The following is a 19,263-nucleotide window of genomic DNA, read 5'->3' on the forward strand; positions in this document are numbered from 1 at the left end:
TTATTTATTTTTGTTGTGTTCTGTTAAAATCTCATTACTAAAGGAATCTTAAATACTCCCCTGTGGTACAAGATATCAAAAAAACGTACAAAAAGTTTGAAGAGACTGTATATGTATCAATTTTCATTATTTAAAATGGTAGAGAAAACACGATTAATATAGAAGTTTGGTCTCAAGTTCATTTTTTAGGCATTATAAGAAGCAATTGAGAGCTTCTTATAGTCCCAGTGACGAATATTTTTTGTGAGTAAAAATTCTGCTAATCTAACTGACGTAACAATTTGTTTAATTCTTGAAATGGTTGCATATCATTAGATATTCATCAATTGCACATATTTTATCATAGTGATATCTCGTAAATAATCTTTTCTAAACTTAAGTGATTTCGATAATTTGACAACCAACAATCCATATTTTGGATAACCACTAACTTCACGATGTTGATTTAAATTTAAACCAATCAGAAATAAGGAAGATATTGATTAATATGAAACTAACTTCACGTTGAATGCCACCATATTGGAATTTCCCAAATCCTAGATAAAGTAATTTTTGGCTAGAATTCGCATTTAAGTAACCATGAACACTTCCGGGGTAAGTATTGTTCATTTTTGAAGTTCAAAACTGCCTAAAGAATTTAAGTTCAAAAAATAAGCTTTAATTCACGTTTTTTAATAATAATTTTTTATCCCCATAATTTTGTATAGGTTAGGATCAATTACATAATACATCATTGCCCAGATTAAGTTTTAATTCTTTTTCAGAAAACTTTGGTGTTAGCACAAAGATTTGTTCGTCATTTCGGACAAACGGCTGCCCGTAATTCAAGCGTTACTGGTGAAACCGCCTCTACCAAATTCCCAGCATTAAAGCAAGCCCAAAAACATTTTGGGGTAAGATATGAGATATAAAAATATGATAGTTTGTGTAATTTCTTTTTTAATTAAACATATTTAGATTGAAGATCATGTCCCTGTATACCTCAAAGGAGGAGTGGGAGATAAAATCATTTATATAGCTACTGTAGGGCTAACATTGCTTGGTTTGGGTATGAGTGGTGAAGTGTTGTATAAGTTATCTTTTAAGTAATATTAATAAAGACAAAATGTAGTAAAAAGATGTAAAAAAAAAACAGAACAGTGATAGCTTAACAATTTATTAAATGTGGTTCGTTTAAATAAATTATTTTTATTTTGATTTTTTTAATTTTTTTGATATACAATGTCTTCTTCTTTTTCTTGCCCCCATTTATATCCCACTTGTTTCAACCATCTTCTGAATCTCCCCCTCCCATTGGGCTCTTGGTCTACCACACTTTTTTTTCCATCTGGCCTCATGTTGAATATTTTTTTAGGTATTCAGATGACCATACCAACTTAGTTCTTTTCCCTCTATTTCCTGTACTAGGGGGTTTATGCTTAGTTCTTCTTTTTTGTTTATTCTTGATATTCTTGTTCGCAACCCTATATCTTCTGGTTTTCCCAAATATCTTGTGTAGGTGCTTCATCTCTGCTGCTGTTATTTTTTATTTGTGCTTGTCCAACATCATCAAAGTTTCCAAGTGTGGGTATATAGATGATTTGATATATTATATTTCCTGTAGTGTTCAGTTCCTTCTTGCCTATGGGGGTGTTGTTTATTTGATAGTAGACTGCACTTGCTTTTGCTGTTCTGCTACGCATTTCCTGATCTATCTTTACAACCTTACTTATTATGGTTCCAAGATATTCGTAGTTTTCTACCACCTCCAGTCGTTGTCCCTCTATTCTTACGTCAATACGTTCTTCCTCCCGTTTCTTCTTCTTTTGTGATGTGTAGAATCTTACTTTTCTTCTTGTTTATTACCATTATACTTCTTATAGCCAGATATTCCATATTTGGATGTTCTTTGTAGGACTTCTATTCTACCTGACATTAGTAGAACATTGTTCGCGAGGTTAGGTTGTGGTACCCCAATCTCGTCTGCGTAGTTTGTCTTTTGGCTTGTTTTATTATTCTGTCCATGTTGCTGCAAAGAGTAGTGGGCTCAAATTGTCACCCTGTTTCACTCCCTTTTCCTTTCTGAACTCTTCTGACGTTTTTCCAGTCAGTCTAACCCTTCCCATTACGTTATGGTATACGCTTTTGACTGCTCTTCTTCGTTTTGGACTTGTCCCCAGTTCGCTTAAAGCTTCCCATATACATATGTTGTGGTCGAAAGCTGCTTTTAGGTCTAGGAAGGCCTAATATATATTCTTATTCCTGTCCGTTGTTTTTTCTGAACGCCGTTTGTTCCTCTGAGTTTTTCTAAAATTTTTTAGTAGAATTTGAGCGCAACCGGCGGAATATCTGCTGGAATATTTTCCTCAGCCATTAGCACTATTTTCAAATCTCCTCTTTTTATTATTATTTCATTATTATTATTCTTTATCTCGCAGATAAGCGAGGTTTACAATGTACACTGCCATAATTGCCTGTATAATAAACGGAAAAACTCGTAGGACCACATAAATGATTAAAATAATTGGAAAATAATAATTTTATTTTCACCTAGTAATAATATATAAAAGTGCATATTTCATTTTTTGGATAAATATCAAGTCACTCCAATTAGTCACTAATAAAATATAAAAACCATGGTACATTAAATACCCACACCTTTTTTGTGACACGTCAATTGAAACTACTTATACATTAAATGAAAAAAACCAACAACATAAGATAAAAATTAAGACATAAAAAACACTAAACAATAAAAAAAACAATAATTTTAAGCGTAGTATGTTGGAGGTACTGTTAAATCGCTCAAAACTGATAATTCCTCTTCAGTAAACTTCAACTTGTGCACTTCCCAATTATCGTAATGGGTTCTTTTAAAATCTCCCAGTGTTTTTCGTATCGTTGCGGGGATGGGTTGAGGATCGTTTAAATGAGCCCCCAATTCATCAAAAATTCCTGGTATATAATCAGGTAAATCGTAAGGATGAGCACTTATAAAAGCACACAATCCTAACACGCCAGCGTGTCTTTGACTTAAACTTTCATTTGAATAACTTTTTTGATTACCATTAGATTGTAAATTAGATTTGGACTGTTTTAATTTTGTTTTCGCTTTTAATTTGAACGATTGCTAGAAAACAAATAATTTATTATAATTGTAAATTATTAAATTATTTACTTACAAGTAACTTTAAAGGATCAGGTATAAATTTACAATGTAATAAACCAGTAAGTACTTTTCCAGCTTGAATTCTAACTTCAGGTTGAACATCTTCTAACAAATTTAAAATAATACTTTGTACTTCCATGATGTATTCGTTATTTGCCACAAAAATAGCCATGTTATGGAAAACCAAAACAGAAATAAACTCGGCTATAACAGATCTTGCGGACCAAAACGGACATTTTGAGACAATTTTTGCAGCTTCTAAAGCCGCTGGTAGGTATTTATTTAAAATTATTGTGCAACCCAAAATAGCTAATAAATTGCAGCATAAATTTTTAAGTTCATCATCGGTGTCGTTACTTTGTAAAATACAGGCTAAAGGTAATAAATTGTAATGTTCTGTAACTGCTGAGTAATTCATTCGAGCTACGCTTCCAGTTACATATTTAACAACGGTTTTAAAGAGGCGTATAAATTCTTCTTTGTTATCTTCTAAATCGATTTTTTCTATACGATTTGTCGCGATTTCAACATCATTCGAATTAACTTTATTGGAATGATCTAAATTTTTTAACATGTTTGTGTATAATTGGTTTAACTTTGGCATGATTTGATCGAAAAAATCTCCAACTCTTGGACAATTTGTGAAATTCCCATCGGGGAAAACGATATCTTTACAAAACAAACTGACCAAACAAGAACTAATTTTTTCTCGGACGTTTTGAAACGGATGCGATAAATGATTTTTAAAATATTCCAACAGCCGATTAATTAATTCTGAGTTTCGCCATGGTTGTTGATTCAAAGCGATTTGAAGGAGATAAATCCTCGAACAACTGACGAAAGATGTTGGTTCATTTAATGGGTCGTTCATAAGATATTCTAAAAGCCAATGTAATCTGTTTGGATCCCTTTTATTCAATCCAACTGATATACAAACACTCCAATCCATCACCGTTTCATCAGTCATATTATTGAAGGCAGTGCGTATTATTGGGAGTAAAATTGACCATAATTTTTCAACTTTTTCGAAAGGCCAATGTTTTGAGCCTTGAATAATTCCCGCTAATAATTCGGCAGCGCAACGTTGATTGTGTTCTTGTCTATCATTAACTAATCTTTCTATATGTGGAATGAATAAGTTTAATAAAGAATCATCGAATATTTTAAAAATATTCTAAAAAATAATAAAATTAAAATCATCGATATTAAACAAAATTTTTTCGTCTTACTTTTATCACAGAAAATCGATGCATGTTAAATGTATCCTTCCCTTTTTTTTCTTCCATCGACCAAAACTTAATTAACGTATCTACATTATCTTTGTTATTAAAAAAATCCAAAATTTCTTTTTCTTGTTCACTCATTTGATTTCGTCTGGTTTCAAAAAGTGGCTGTTCTGAAGGTGGTAAATAAACTTTAAGAGTTTTTGGCCAACTATAAAAACCGGTGTATGGGTCATGAACGTATCTTAATTCATTCCAAGATTCTTCATTTTTCGGCAAAGTTTTCCCGTTATAAAGTAGCCACTCGTTATCTGTACGAATCCCGGGAATCACTTTATTCTTTTTCGTTTTTGCAAAACTCCACGGATCTAAATCGGTTTTTAAAAATTTCGGTTTAGTTTGAATCATGCAATATAAAACGACGCGAATCGCGGTGTGTCTTATTATTATTGAATCGTTGATTGAAGCTGTTAAGAAGTATTTTATCACGTTTGAATTATATTTTATATCAGGGTGAACTAAGAATTGGATCATTGTTAAACACGTTGCATGATGTCTCCAATGTCTAAAAAAATCATAAAATAAAATTTATATTTAATAAAAACGTTAAAAATATTTACAAAGACCCGTTAATAATACTTTGAAGTAAATTCTCTAAAAGTTCGTTATATATTTTAGTATTATTCGTTACTAATTCAATTTCTTTATTCGCCCCATTATCAATATGCGATTGAAACCCATTCAGGTTAAAGTCAGTTATTGTTTTTGAAAGATGGTGAGCTAATTCTCGCGATTTTTCCGACATTTCAATTTTGATTGCGAGTGTTGGAAAATGTCTATTAATCCCATCAACTATACTACTCATTAAGTTAACTATAGAAATTTTTTCAGAAGGTTTTGATTTCACCAAAGCGGGCCAAAGTTCCTTTAAAAACCCCCAATAAGGTCTTGCTATCATTGGAGTTGATTTGGGCCCATTTAAAAGGTATAAGCAACCTTTGAATTTCTCGTGATGTTCTGTGCTATCCATTTCGAGGATTTCTTTTATGTAAGGAGTTAAAATATCACACGAAAGGGGGTAAACTGTAACTATGAGGAATAGTTTACTTTGAGCGTATGATCTGACCTAAAAAAATAATATGTATTAAGTTTATATTTAAATAACTGATTATTTACTTGGCTATAACGCGAGACACTAAGATCAAACAAAGCCAATAAAATTTCTTTATGCGTTTCTGTAAAAGTACGTAATCTCGTTTCATTTCTAAACTCTTGATGTAACATCACTCTGTCAATTAATATATGTCTCATATGTTTCTTATTTTGATGGAGTCGATCTTCCATGGTTCGTTTTGAAAGGTGGAATGATTTCCAGTGCCATTCAAAATCGTTACCTCTATATTTGTTGAATAATAAAACATCGTAAATCTACAAAATTTAGAAAAAAATAAGAATACAAACATTTATTTTTAATTTATTTACGTAAACAATAGTTTTTAAACTATTTGTATCTCCTTCATCAGCTCTTTGTATGTAATTTTGAAGCTTACGAATGGTTTTAAGAATAGCTCTTCTAACGTTTGAACCATCTGGCATTTTTATTTCATGATCATAACCAATGTTTACTTGAAAAGGTAATAATTCCAAACAAGTATTTCCCCTTAAAAATATTGATAAATTAATAAGTATTGTGTTACCAGTTGTGAAATATTTAATAAAATTACTAACAATTTCAGTGTTGGTTCATCATTCCAAATTGGCATAAGAGATTGTGCACCAAGAAGAGCCATAACAATTTTTAAACTTTTTCTTAAATCATCTCTTGTTAAAATCAATTCACCGTTCGATACTTTTTCCATTTTTTCCAACTCCGGTATCAGATATTTATGAATTAAAATCTCCACGGTATTTACTTCTCTTTCACCAGGAACGTACCATTTCAAATTAAGATTATTTAAATCGCCCGGACAACCCCATAATCGAACAGTTAAAGAATCCTTTATTGGAGTGTCAAAGGTGTGAGTTAAACTTCGATATTCTTCGGGAGTTATTGTCGAAAGAGAATTAACAATGATGTATAATAAATGAGAAGCTGTTTTATTTGCTTCAGTACATTTTATGTATAAAGCTTGATCTAAGATGTTTGTTAAATCATCAATGTATGGTAATAAATTACCGCGACCGTCAACAACTTCAGACAGTAACAATAAGTTATAAAGAAGTTCTCCATTAAGGCGTTCTTCGTTTTTAACATCGCCATGTTCTGCGGCTAAACTTTCAAAAGTAGTACAAAGATATGGAACGAAAAGTTTTAAAGTTTCTTTGGCGTTCACTTTAGAAAAAGATCTACAAAGCGTTGCAACTAATTTCGCGGAAATATTTAACTCCATTATACGCGTTGTTGCAAAATTAAACGTTTTCTTTAATGCCATTATAAATAAATCGGTCGGACATTGAGTCAAAACCGCTGTCATAACTTGTATTAAACCGTTTTCAGCTAAACCTTCAGATTTACTTTTAACATCGTTAAAATGTTGGTCGCTCAACTCCATTCTTGTAAATTCTAACGAATTCGATTCGATCCACATAAACAGTTTATCGAGAAATTGCATGAGAAAATTCTCAAAATCCGCTGTTTGTTCACAAACTATGTGCTCCTCTTCAGTTAAATCATCGTAATATGTACTTGCTTCGGAACAGTTTACTAAAGGACATAAAGTGCAAAAATTTATTATGAAATTAAATGTTAAAAAACATTTTCTCATATCGTTTGGATCAATTCCTGGTAAAATATTCATTAAAAGTGGAATAACGTGTGTTGGACCATCAGGATATTTGTTTCTAGGTCCTTGAACCATATATCTAAAATAAAATTATCCACATTAGTTTATTATTATTTTTTTCTAAAACATGGTTTTGAACTTGAGTAACCTAAGGAAACTGGAATCCGAATCTAACTCATTCAATTCGTTTTTTAAGATTAGTTCTAGTTTTTGAGATGTTTACTTAAATGTGATACAACAAAGCTTAAAGTGATGGTTATTAAATGGTTATTAGGTGTGATTTGTAAGTAGCTTTGTGTATTGTTTACAGCCTGCAGCTTCGTACCATCAGGATAATAACAGGTACAATATTGAGATCGATGTAAAAATGTGCCAAACGAATAATACAGATACGTTTTGGTACTTGAACAAAGCTTTGACTGATGAAGAACTTTTGGTTGAGGCTGAAAAAATTTGTGTTGAATTAGAAAATCTCCCGTTGGATAATTCTGAACAAACAAACATAGAAAATCAAGAAGATGACATTATTACTACTAGTGCTAGTGAGGTACCTATGCTGGAAGATGGAGAAGGAGAATAACTTACAAATCAAAATGAGAAATAGTATATATACGTGACAAAGGGCCCAAGAAGAAAAACAAGGCAGAAATTGATAGAAAATGGAGAAAACGGGAGAAACAGACTGAAATACTAGGATACGATTATCCAAAGTGAATAATTGGTGATACTTTTGCAAGTTGCAATAATCCTACAGATTATTTTCTAACATTGATGGGTAACTGTATGAAAGATATTACCTTCCAAAGTAATTTGTACGCCACTCAAAGGAATAATTCGTAATGTGATTTAGCTAAAACAAGTGTTACTTATTTTCTAACATAATAAAAAATGTATTATTCTTATATTAGCAATAATAGTATATTATTATATCAGCATATAATGAGGGCTATTATTCACGAAGGTTAAGTTTATGTCACAAGCGTAGCGACAGGCATAATTAACCTGAGTGAATAATAGCTCATTATATGCAAGTAGAATACTATACTTTGTCCACGACTATTGAAATTGATTCCATAAATTTATTTTTTAAATAAATTTTTGAATAAAGTTTAAACGTCAATGTGACATAAATTCAATGTTACTATACTCTGTTTTTAAACCAGGAGGAGTATTTTAAATTTGTCACCAGATTGACCTTGCACGTGATTGGTTGAATGCGAGGAAGGTTCACACACAGGCAATTTTGAATTTTAAATTTGAAGGTTAGGTAATTGATAATTCGACAGTTTCGTGTCATTATTGTATATTTTATGTTCTTAAACCCTTTTTTATTATATTTTGAAATAAATACACTCATAACTTCAATGTTAATTTGTATGTATAGTGTTGACGATAACAAACGAAAATAAATACAATAATAAGTAAATAAATAATAATTATTAATTTAAATTTACCGCCAAAATATCTAGTGATATTTTCTGGTGATTTTTCCCAGTGTAAATCTGACTTTCGCGTTTACTCCTCCTGGTTTAAAAACAGAGTATAGTTCTAGTGCAAGTGTTAGTTCTAGTTTTAATTGTTATTCAGCACTAAGTTGTATATTTTTAAGTTTCGGGTTTAGCCCTGTGTCTTCAGACGCTGAATGTTAGGTAAGGTTAGTTTTGTTTACAAACATTAATTATACCATGAAGTATTCTTTGGCAATTAGTAATGGCAATTAGTAATGGCAATTATAGCGTGAAGTTTTCTTTTGTAATGTCAATTATAGCGTGAAGGAATGTTCGGTAAGGTTAGTTTTGTTTACAAACATTAATTATACCATGAAGTATTCTTTGGCAATTTGTAATGTCAATTATAGCGTGAAGTTTTCTTTTGTAATGTCAATTATAGCGTGAAGGAATGTGATGTAAGGTTAGTTTTGTTTACAAACATTAATTATACCATGAAGTTTTCTTTGGCAATTAGTAATGGCAATTATAGCGTGAAGTTTTCTTTTGTAATGTCAATTATAGCGTGAAGGAATGTGAGGTAAGGTTAGTTTTGTTTACAAACATTAATTATACCATGAAGTATTCTTTGGCAATTAGTAATGGCAATTATAGCGTGAAGTTTTCTTTTGTAATGTCAATTATAGCGTGAAGGAATGTTCGGTAAGGTTAGTTTTGTTTACAAACATTAATTATACCATGAAGTATTCTTTGGCAATTTGTAATGGCAATTATAGCGTGAAGTTTTCTTTTGTAATGTCAATTATAGCGTGAAGGAATGTGAGGTAAGGTTAGTTTTGTTTACAAACATTAATTATACCATGAAGTTTTCTTTGGCCTTCCTTATGTTAGGTAAGGTCTTTGATTATATATAATATGGATTGAGCTAACTGAATATATCTACTAACAAAAATGTTGCTCAAGGTGAATAGACGCAGATGGAAAGCGGTAATGTGAAAGTGTAACAAAGATAGATATATTATATGTCAGTACAGTATATCTATCTCACTTCTATCAGTACACCCATTATGTGGCAGTACGCTTCTATATCTATCTCGGTTCGATCACCTTGCGCAAGCTATCTCTCTCGTTGGCTCAATCCATATTATATATAATCAAAGGGTAAGGTTAGTTTTGTTTACAACATTGAGGTCTTATATATAATCTAGAGTGCGTATGTGGTGGTGGTGGGGGTTATCAGAAAGTCAGACATGTTGGATGTACCGACCTGAATTTAGCTATAGTTTCAAGTCTCTATTGTACCTGCAATTATAACCTCACAATTCTCATAAATACATTGTTATTTTTATTAAAATTTTATTTTTGTTGAAGGTTTTCGAATTCTTTTTGTTTCACATATGTTTTTTATAATTTGGTAAGTTAGAAGATTATTTACAACAGTCCATAAAATGTTTCTGGTTAGTTGACTTGAAATTAACAATGAAGTTCAAGTACAGTTTATTATTAAGGAATATTCAGTTCTTTTAAAATAAACTAACAATTATTTATAAGCAAAAGGTTAACGTGATCAATCAGAATTGTTTTAAATATTTTCTTCTTAGTTTATGTTAATTATAAGGGTTATTGTTAAAGATTATTAAGTTCTTTTAAAATATTATATAATTAATAATTATTTATTAATAAAAAATTAATGTATTTTGTTTTGGTTATTATTTTCTGTCTTTCCAGTTTATAATAATGTAAATTCTGCATAACTATATATAAGAATTTCGAATTTCCCGCTAAGTTGGTACATCTAATATGGCGACCTTTCTGGCTTCATTTTAGGCGTGGTGGGGACAACAGCATACGTACTCTAGATTATATATACGATCTCAATGGTTTACAAACATTAATTATACCTTGAAGTTTTCTTTGGCAATTATACTCTGTTTTTAAACCAGGAGTATTTTAAATTTGTCACCAGATTGACCTTGCACGTAATTGGTTGAATGCGAGGAAGGTTCACACACAGGCAATTTTAAATTTGAAGGTTAGGTTATTGCTTTGATTATATATAATATGGATTGAGCTAACTGAATATATCTACTAACAAAAATGTTGCTCAAGGTGAATAGACGCAGATGGAAAGCGATAATGTGAAAGTGTAACAAAGATAGATATATTATATGTCAGTACGCTTCTATATCTATCTCACTTCTATCAGTACACCCATTATATGGCAGTACGCTTCTATATCTATCTCACTTCTATCAGTACACCCATTATATGGCAGTACGCTTCTATGTCTATCTCGGTTCGATCACCTTGCGCAAGCTATCTCTCTCGTTGGCTCAATCCATATTATATATAATCAAAGGGTTATTGACAATTCGACAGTTTCGTGTCATTATTGTAAATTTTGTGTTCTTAAACCCTTCTTTATTATATTTTGAAATAAATACACTCATAACTTCAATGTTAATTTGTATGTTTAGTGTTGACGATAACAAACGAAAATAAATACAATAATAAGTAAATAAATAAATAATAATAATTATTAATTTAAATTTACCGCCAAAATATCTAGTGATATTTTCTGGTGATTTTTCCTAGTGTAAATCTGACTTTCGCGTTTACTCCTCCTGGTTTAAAAACAGAGTATAACTGTAACCAACTTCACAACAATTTGTCAAAACTAAAAGTCAATTTTATAAAACGTCGTTTTCTTTACGAAAATTAATTAATTTATGCTTAAATCATACGAAAAAGGGAATGTGTTTAGGTTTTTTTAATATCAAACATTTAGAAACTCCTAAAAAATTGAGTTAAATGGAGGTTTTTTGAAATTTTAACGTTTTAAATAATTATTATTAGTCTGTCAAGTTGGTACCTGTGAATGTCCGTGAATAATTATTATTCACCGCTATTATTCACTCCGTGAAAAATAACTACCGTTTTGTTTTAGAAAACTCATTCATAAGGTATATATTATAAGGTAGTCGTGGACAAAAGTTTTTGTATACTGCAAAATCACTAAAATATATTTTCTGTAATTCGCGACGGTAATGAAAGCTCTAACAGTACTCAAACGGGTGCTGTAATGAGACTCCTTACAGCATCCGATGCTGTAATGAGATTTTAGTAACATTTTATGGAACCTGTTCAAGTTGGTGACATTGGATCATTAATTTTTTTAGTTGTCAATGTGACAATTTTTGTCTATGGATGTTTAAACACGTTCTTAGCATCGAATACAAGGTCTACAATGATGAGGACATTGACTCTGAACAATTTCACTTATTTTGGGAGGTGTACATCAAACATTTTTTTCAGGTGAATATATTTTGTGTTTTGACAGTTTCTAATTGTCAATTCAAAGTTTCTATTTTGCACCCGTTTGAGTGCTGTTATAGCTTTCATTACCGTAGCGAATTACAAAAAAACAATTTAAAAAACTCAAATTCCAGAACCAAATTTGACAAATGTATTGAAGATTCGGTCCAAATTACGTTGAGAATCATTCTCATTTGGTTGGTTTCTAAAGTTAATTGAAATCAATGATTTTTCTACTTACCTTGAAACTGAAACCACACTCATCATTGAACTAGTTAATTTATGTGGTTCTGTAACGCTAAACAAAGAGGCATCTAATTTCTCCAAGGTCAATGGAACAATAATTTCTGGTCTTAAAGCAGCTAAATAATTCAAGGTTAACATAATATCTTGCATCCCTTGTTTGCAAAAAATCGCCTGTTCCAAAGCTGGTTTTAAAATGTTTACAAATCTATCGATATCATCATTAGTGAGGTTATGTGATGGTCGGCAATTATGTCTCCAATCATTTTTCTTATAACGTTCTCTATGAACGCGTTCTACGAAATAAAACGAAATTTTGCGTAGAAATTCGCGTATTTTCATCGTCCAAACTCCTGCGTTTGCTGGGTGGAAATAAGAGTCGAGCGTTTGCATAAACTTTTCTAAATGAAAATATGCTATTTCGCTTCCTCCTCCTAAAGTAGCGACGATCCAAAGAGTCATTGCTGACATGTCAATTTTATAAAGCTTCATAGATTGTTTTTTTCTGTATCCTACAGGTAAATGTAAAGTACGCAGAAACCTAACATACATTATCGGAATGTAGGGTTCCCAATCAATATAACCTATATTAAAATTTGCTAATCTGCCCATTAAAACAGCCATATCACTTTCCCATAAGTTTGCGTTGTGACAAACTTCCCATAGATTCATAAATTCTTCAAACCATAAATTATAACCGGAATGTGCTTCCTCCGGCTTGGTAACAACTGGTAAAAAAACTTCTAAATAACCAATTGCATCGCTTATAAAATTATTGCTATAAGGACACATTTTTGGTCGAAATTCGTCGAGAATTTCTTGAGTTGCACTCACCGGAAAGTACCTAATAAATTATTTTTTAAACAAAAACTTTCAGATTATAATAAATAAATCATAAACTCACAATCTCGCCGCTCGAATAACATTTTCCAACGAATTTTCTAAAGATGACGAATATCTATACATCCCTATTCCAGATTTCCCTTGTTCTAAAACCCTTACACAAAGATCATACAATGGTCTCCATTCTAATTGCAAGTCATCTTGTTTTAAAAGATACGATTTTCTACAAAAGAATTGATTAATATTCATATTTCAATGTTTTAAGTTAAATTTTACTTTAACAGTAGATTTAAAGTAACTGCAAATTTACTTATTCTAGCTGGTTCCAAATTTGGAATAGTCAATAGTTCATAAAAAAGTTTAATTAAAATAACATGATCTTCCTTCGAAAACTTTAGTCCATAAATTTTTAAATATCTGAAAAAAAATAAATTTTAAAAATTAATATTTGTATACAGCGCCATCTATTGATATTAATTATTAAATTAAATTCTCTAAAAATCAAATACATTTTTTTACAAAATATTTATTAACACATTTACTATTTATTAGTAATTTAAAATGGTTTTATTCGATGTAATTTATTATTATTATTATTAAGTTTTAGTTATATTAAATTTTAAATTGACAGAAGATTCGTACAGCGCCCTCTACGTCACCACGTGAGGGTCAGTGAGGCTTTGAGTGAATTGTCAATATTCATATAGTGAAAAAATGAATTTCATTTTTAACAAAGATTTACAACGAAATAATTTAAATTAAAGAAATTGATTAATTCATTTTATACCTATTTAATCTGGATGTCCACAAAGCGCAACCTGGTCTCATTTCCCTAGCCAAAATCGATTTGATTAGGTTAGTTTTGATTTGTTGAAATAGTTTAGTTGATTCATCGTCTAATTTATCAGCATATGGTAAGAGTTTATTATAAACGTTTTCCTTTTGCGGTATGAAACCAAGTTTTCGAAACCGTTCATCTTTTTCCATATTTTCCATTGCGTCACTTATCACTTTTTTTTAACATTAAATTTTACAAAAACAATCACATACAAATACGTTTAACACTTGACACTTGTTTATTGTATGTATAAAGATGTCTTGAACTTATTTAGGTGTTGTATGTTACGTTTCAATTTTTGCACTAGTCATTTGCAGACATACTTTATTCCAACAGTCATGTTTCTCATCCACCAATTAAATGAAACAGCAGAAAGACTGGCGCTGGATTTCCACCAATGACGTATAAGCTGGAATAGCGCCAAATTTAAACATGTGTATCGAAGGTCGTACAAATTCGGAATATAATTTAAACAATGTTTATTGCACAAACTTTTTATTGTTGAATAATCAATTTGAATATAAAAATAAAATATGTTACTCATTTTAATTTCTTTTATTACAGATATCAATAAAAATGTCTATGTTATTGAAAAGATTAAAACTTTATAATAATTTGAGACTATTATCATCCTCGATTAATAAAGGTAAAAAAATCCTTTAAGAAGCTTTAAGTTATAAGTGTTGATTAATATTATTTTTTAGGTGTTATCAAAGCTAGTAATCCAAATAATAATCAAAATGTGGATTTATTGGAGAATAATCTCAAAGGATCTAGTTCGATCGATGAACTTTTTTCTTTGGTAAATAGCCATTATACCATCATGAATGCGCACCATGTCATGCACGCTTTAAATACGATATTTACGTTACAAAAACAGGAAAGGTAGGTTATTTCAGAAGGAAATGGTCTTTGTTCCTTATAAATAGATGTTATTTTGGCACTGATTCTGACCTTATCCTTTAAAAACAAAGTTAAACCGTCTTCAACTTATTAGATTATAAAAACATTGTTGTTTTTCAACAACATTTTTTGAATTCTTAATATATTACACTTGCGATAGTGTGGACACAAAAATATAGTGGGTCGTTCATATTTATAAGGGTGTTTTTTTAACTCTTAGTAATGTTCATATTAATTAATATACCCAACGTCATCATTGCAAGTATGCAACCAATATCACAGTATTTATTTTATAATACGCGATTTGTGTGTTGCAATACCAATACTGTGATATTGGTTGCATACTTGCAATGATGACGTCGGATACGATAATTAATTAATGTAATTTTTGATGTTAATTCATCACTATTACATAAGTCAAAGTAACTAGTAGGATATACGGATGACATTAACATAATGGGGAAGAATGTGAATGAGGGAAACCACAGACCTGGAAAAAGCAGCAGGAGAGTTGGGCCTAAAGATTAACGAAAGCAAGACCAAGGTGCTCATACAATGAAGAAGTAACAGAATGAGAAAGCAAGATCTAACGTTTGGAAATCGGATTTTGAGGGCGTAAATGACTTTATGTATCTTGGCACCACTATACCCAATATCAAGGACGAAATGAAAGAATTACGCAGAAGAATTACAAGCACAAAGAAGACGTACTACACCTTGTCCAACCTTTTCTAGTCTGAAACGTCCATACAAAACCAAAGATACAGCTTTATAAGACAATTAGAACAGATATTATCGTTTTCGAGTTATTCGCAAAAAGATACAACCTCGTTTTTTGAAATACTGTCATAAATTGTGGGTGCCCATGAAAAAAAATCGTAAGCAAAGCAGTTTGTAGAGTTATTAGCCAACGTAGTGTAAAATCTGAATTTTCTTCAATCCAATTTCTCAAATTAATGGTCATCAGTAAAAGCATTTTTTCTAAAAATTCAGCATCAGTTGTACATCTTTCCATCATACTATGGCAAAACATTAATGAAAACATTTCAAAATCAAGATTGTATCGACTAATCAAAATTTTCTAAGAGTGAAAATCATTTTAAAATGAAATAGGCTTATAGAATCAGTTGGAAAATTTAAGGGTTTACGACATAATAAAGATATAGGCTTTGTGAATAGCCTGTATAGCATTGATCCCGTGATTGCATATTTTCAAAAGTGATCTTAAACGATTTCTGATGATAACATTGCTCTGTTTGCCATATATTATATTTCTAACACAAACCACATTGAAAGTATTTAAAAATTTCTTAACTTTGAAGGTCCATATCTTAGCCATTTATGGGTTTAGGCCAAACATTTTTACACGAAACATCATCATTTTGACTTTTGTATTTGTGATTAAAATTATGCCACGACTTACAGAAACACCTGTATAAAACTAAAAAAAGACTCAAATGGGTGGAATTTTGAAGTCGTGAATGATTTTGTATATCTTGGCACCACTAAAGAAAAACAAAGATATAGCTTTATAAGACCAGCCCTATGTTATGGTAGTGAAGTTTGGACACTGTCACAAAAGCCCGAATTAAACCTAGATACTTTCAAGAGAAAGATTCTGTGTAAAATCTATGGTCCGATCAAAGAAGACGAACAATGAAGCTAGCGTTTCAACGTATATGAAACTGCAAAAACTCAAATGGGCTGGTTATATAGAAAGAATAGACGTTTCAAGAGTGACCAAAAAAGTGCCAAGATTGGGCCAAGAGACCAGGTGATTGCTGGCGGAATAAAGTGGAGATGGACGAACTATACTACAGGTGCATAATTGGAAAGCGATAGCGAGGGACAGACGACAGAATTGGACTGTAGTGCCATTGGATGGAAGGATTATTTTGACCATAACTGCTTTTTCTGGAATTGAGGTTCAAGGTCAAATTTTGATTTGACCATTCTGCAGCTACATTCAATACTTGAATTGCATCGGAAACACATCTACTGCCTCATTTTTGTCCAAATCTTCTACATCTATAGCAGTGTAATCACCTTAAAATTTGCAGTACATAATTATGTTATCGAATTCTAAAACCACTTATGCATCAATTTACTGGGGCTATTTCGCAAGTGTACTATATTTATGTCGCAAGAAATCAAACTAATTAAAAATAAATTCAAAACTTTTTTCTTTGTTTTAGAAGATTCAAATCATCTCCTAATAAGATTTTATTAGATCCAACATTTGAAAAACTCTGTTCAAAATTAACAGTTTTCGCCGGAACAATTGATTATGGGGATGTGTTAGATGCGTTAAAAGTATTAACTTTATTAAATGTACCATCCAATAGTACAATTTATCAAACATTACTTCAATTATTAAGACACAGCATAAATCAGTTCTCTTTACATCAAATAATCTTCCTACATTTTCTATTGACGAAAGTTGAAAAAACTCCTTTATCTGAAGCGTTTTTATTGGCTTTACCAATGGCTTTCGAATTAATGGTTCCATTAAAATTAGATAGGACCAATACAAAACTGTTAGCCGATTGTTTACAATTTACATCAAGAAATAACGTAAGCAATCAATGTGTTGAAATAATAGCATTAGCTTTATTAAGGCTAAAATTGAATCCAAGAATTAGTTTGAGTGTTATTTGGTCTGTATGTGATTTACAACCCGCAAGTTATACTGAACCGTTATTGAAAAAACTTTTAAAAAATATCATGTTTAATTTGGGTGAATATAATTACGATGAATTAGAATCGACTCTTACAAAATTAACAAATCGATTTTCAAACAGAAATCCGTATTATTATAATCAAGAATTTTATGATTTTTGTGCTAATTATATCATAGATAATGATACTGGATTTGAACAAGGTACTCACTTTTTAAGAAAAGTTTTAAAAACCGTAAGAAAAAATTATTATTAAAATATACTTTATTATTAATCTTTGTTTTTAGAATTATTTTAATCCAAATATTTTCGAATACGTTTTAAAATCGTGTCGAGAAAATTCTGATTTATTAAAATTAGGGGATCCGCTTCATGTTTACACATTAATTTGTACGGCTGCTTTGACAGATTATGAATCAGAAAATGTAGACTACCTAAAGAAAATTTTAATGGGATTTAACCATAAATATTTCTTAAAAAATTTTCCAGAACGTGAAAATTTACTAAGATACGCGACTTCTTTGTGTATTTTAGGTAATTACTCACGGGTTGTTTTAGAAAAGATTTTTAATCCAGTTTATTTAGATAAAATTTATCAAAAACGTAAGTTTCGATTTATTTCTTTAAATAAAATGAATTAATAAAGTATTTTCAGGTTTTGTTCATGATGTTGAAAATATTATTCTTTTATCTCAACTTATAAAATTGTATAAACCGGAATTTAAAGATTTATTACCTGATAATGAATGGTTGAGAACTTTACGAAATAATACATTTTTTGGTAATGAGTTTCCTTTAGAAGGTGTTTTACACACAGTTTTTGGAGGGAAAAATTTTGTTCGTACTAACGTAACAAGCAAAATGCATCATATGATAGGTAATAATCACATATTTCTCATAAAATTTTAAACAATTATGTTTTAGATCATGTTATTGTATTAAGAAAAGGTGGATTTCCAGTTCATGTAGAACAATCAAGTCTCGATTTAGAAGATATACCAATAGATTCATCAAACCAAATGTACTAATATAAAATATATTTACGCATTATTATTTATTATTTAATTTTTTTTTCAGGATTTTAATATTAGGTCTTTCTAATCAACGATATTCTGTAAGAACAAAAATAATGAAAGCATCTACAATGTTGACAATTAAAATGTTAGAAGATAAAGGTTATGCCGTCGTTCCGATTGATTTAGGAGTATTCAAAAATTGTCAGGATTTCGAAAAAATACCTTATATTATGGAACAAATTAAATTAAAAACAAATTATATGGAAGAAATATCGAGTTTTTCATAATAAAATGTTGTTAAGATAGGCAACTCTTTATACGTTAATATGACACCTAACCTTGAAATAAAATTATTTTTTAATTTAATTATCAAAAAATAACCTCCTATATGGAGTAAATATTTGATTAACATTTTATAGTAAAATTCTTTTCACATATACAAATTATATAAAAAGAAAATATTGAAATATTAGTAGCAAATTATTAGTTTTCAAATTGAAGCGCCAAAAAGAAGGGTGTGTTGAAGAAGATCCCAAACCTCTTCGATTCTCATTTGATTGCCGAGAAGGCGATTCCAGGAACATTCTGGTTGAGGTTCATGGCAACGACTTTAATCTAATGCCGCACCTAGCGCAATACGTTTACAGTTTTTCCACTAATTACCACTAAAACACAATCATTAACTTGTACTGACAGGATACATCAGTAACTAATTGGAACTATTATTTTGAACCAAGCCCTATGTCATGTTGTTGCATGCTCTGTTAGCAGTGGCAGAGGACTTGGTACAATATAATTGCACATAATAAGGCTGTGTTGGACTTG

At 30.5% G+C, this 19,263-nt stretch overlaps 3 protein-coding genes across 4 annotated transcripts; 2 read left to right on the plus strand and 1 right to left on the minus strand.

The window, feature by feature from the left end:
* Positions 1–484: 484 nt before the first annotated feature.
* Positions 485–1,197, plus strand: LOC111423910 (cytochrome c oxidase subunit 7A, mitochondrial-like). The gene is made up of 3 exons (XM_023057294.2): positions 485–594; positions 765–893; positions 958–1,197. The coding sequence occupies exons 1-3, from the start codon at positions 580–582 to the stop codon at positions 1,087–1,089; spliced, it is 276 nt and encodes a 91-aa protein (XP_022913062.1). The 5' UTR covers positions 485–579; the 3' UTR covers positions 1,090–1,197.
* Positions 1,198–2,663: 1,466 nt separating this feature from the next.
* On the minus strand, positions 2,664–14,175 carry LOC111423909 (proteasome activator complex subunit 4A-like). The gene is made up of 11 exons (XM_023057293.2): positions 13,791–14,175; positions 13,280–13,420; positions 13,065–13,226; positions 12,159–13,004; positions 6,100–7,233; positions 5,854–6,031; positions 5,548–5,799; positions 4,992–5,497; positions 4,378–4,936; positions 3,162–4,322; positions 2,664–3,109 (listed from the first exon to the last, which is right to left on the minus strand). The coding sequence occupies exons 1-11, from the start codon at positions 13,997–13,999 to the stop codon at positions 2,750–2,752; spliced, it is 5,508 nt and encodes a 1,835-aa protein (XP_022913061.1). The 5' UTR covers positions 14,000–14,175; the 3' UTR covers positions 2,664–2,749.
* A 198-nt stretch (positions 14,176–14,373) lies between these two features.
* LOC111423877 (uncharacterized) lies at positions 14,374–18,748 on the plus strand. 2 transcript variants are annotated; one of them, XM_023057260.2, is made up of 7 exons: positions 14,374–14,487; positions 14,546–14,726; positions 16,940–17,657; positions 17,710–18,025; positions 18,078–18,299; positions 18,347–18,443; positions 18,500–18,748. In XM_023057260.2, the coding sequence occupies exons 1-7, from the start codon at positions 14,418–14,420 to the stop codon at positions 18,723–18,725; spliced, it is 1,830 nt and encodes a 609-aa protein (XP_022913028.2). In that variant the 5' UTR covers positions 14,374–14,417; the 3' UTR covers positions 18,726–18,748. The 2 variants fall into 2 exon arrangements, with proteins under 2 accessions (XP_022913028.2, XP_022913029.2); XM_023057261.2 differs by having other exon boundaries at positions 16,943–17,657.
* Positions 18,749–19,263: the final 515 nt, after the last annotated feature.

The sequence above is a fragment of the Onthophagus taurus genome, chromosome 7 (assembly GCF_036711975.1).
Source record: "Onthophagus taurus isolate NC chromosome 7, IU_Otau_3.0, whole genome shotgun sequence".
Lineage (NCBI taxonomy): Eukaryota > Metazoa > Arthropoda > Insecta > Coleoptera > Scarabaeidae > Onthophagus > Onthophagus taurus.

Excerpts from the sequence above, each read along its gene's own strand:
- LOC111423877 (XM_023057260.2), top strand. The coding sequence starts at position 14,418 with ATGTCTATGTTATTGAAAAGATTAAAACTTTATAATAATTTGAGACTA. Across the intron at positions 14,727-16,939 it reads ACGTTACAAAAACAGGAAAG|AAGATTCAAATCATCTCCTA; the intron begins GTAGGTTATTTC and ends TCTTTGTTTTAG. Across the intron at positions 18,026-18,077 it reads AGATAAAATTTATCAAAAAC|GTTTTGTTCATGATGTTGAA; the intron begins GTAAGTTTCGAT and ends AAGTATTTTCAG.
- LOC111423910 (XM_023057294.2), top strand. Across the intron at positions 894-957 it reads AAGCCCAAAAACATTTTGGG|ATTGAAGATCATGTCCCTGT; the intron begins GTAAGATATGAG and ends AAACATATTTAG.
- LOC111423909 (XM_023057293.2), bottom strand. The coding sequence starts at position 13,999 with ATGGAAAATATGGAAAAAGATGAACGGTTTCGAAAACTTGGTTTCATA. Across the intron at positions 13,227-13,279 it reads ACTTTAAATCTACTGTTAAA|AAAATCGTATCTTTTAAAAC; the intron begins GTAAAATTTAAC and ends ATTCTTTTGTAG. Across the intron at positions 13,005-13,064 it reads GTTATTCGAGCGGCGAGATT|GTACTTTCCGGTGAGTGCAA; the intron begins GTGAGTTTATGA and ends ATAATTTATTAG.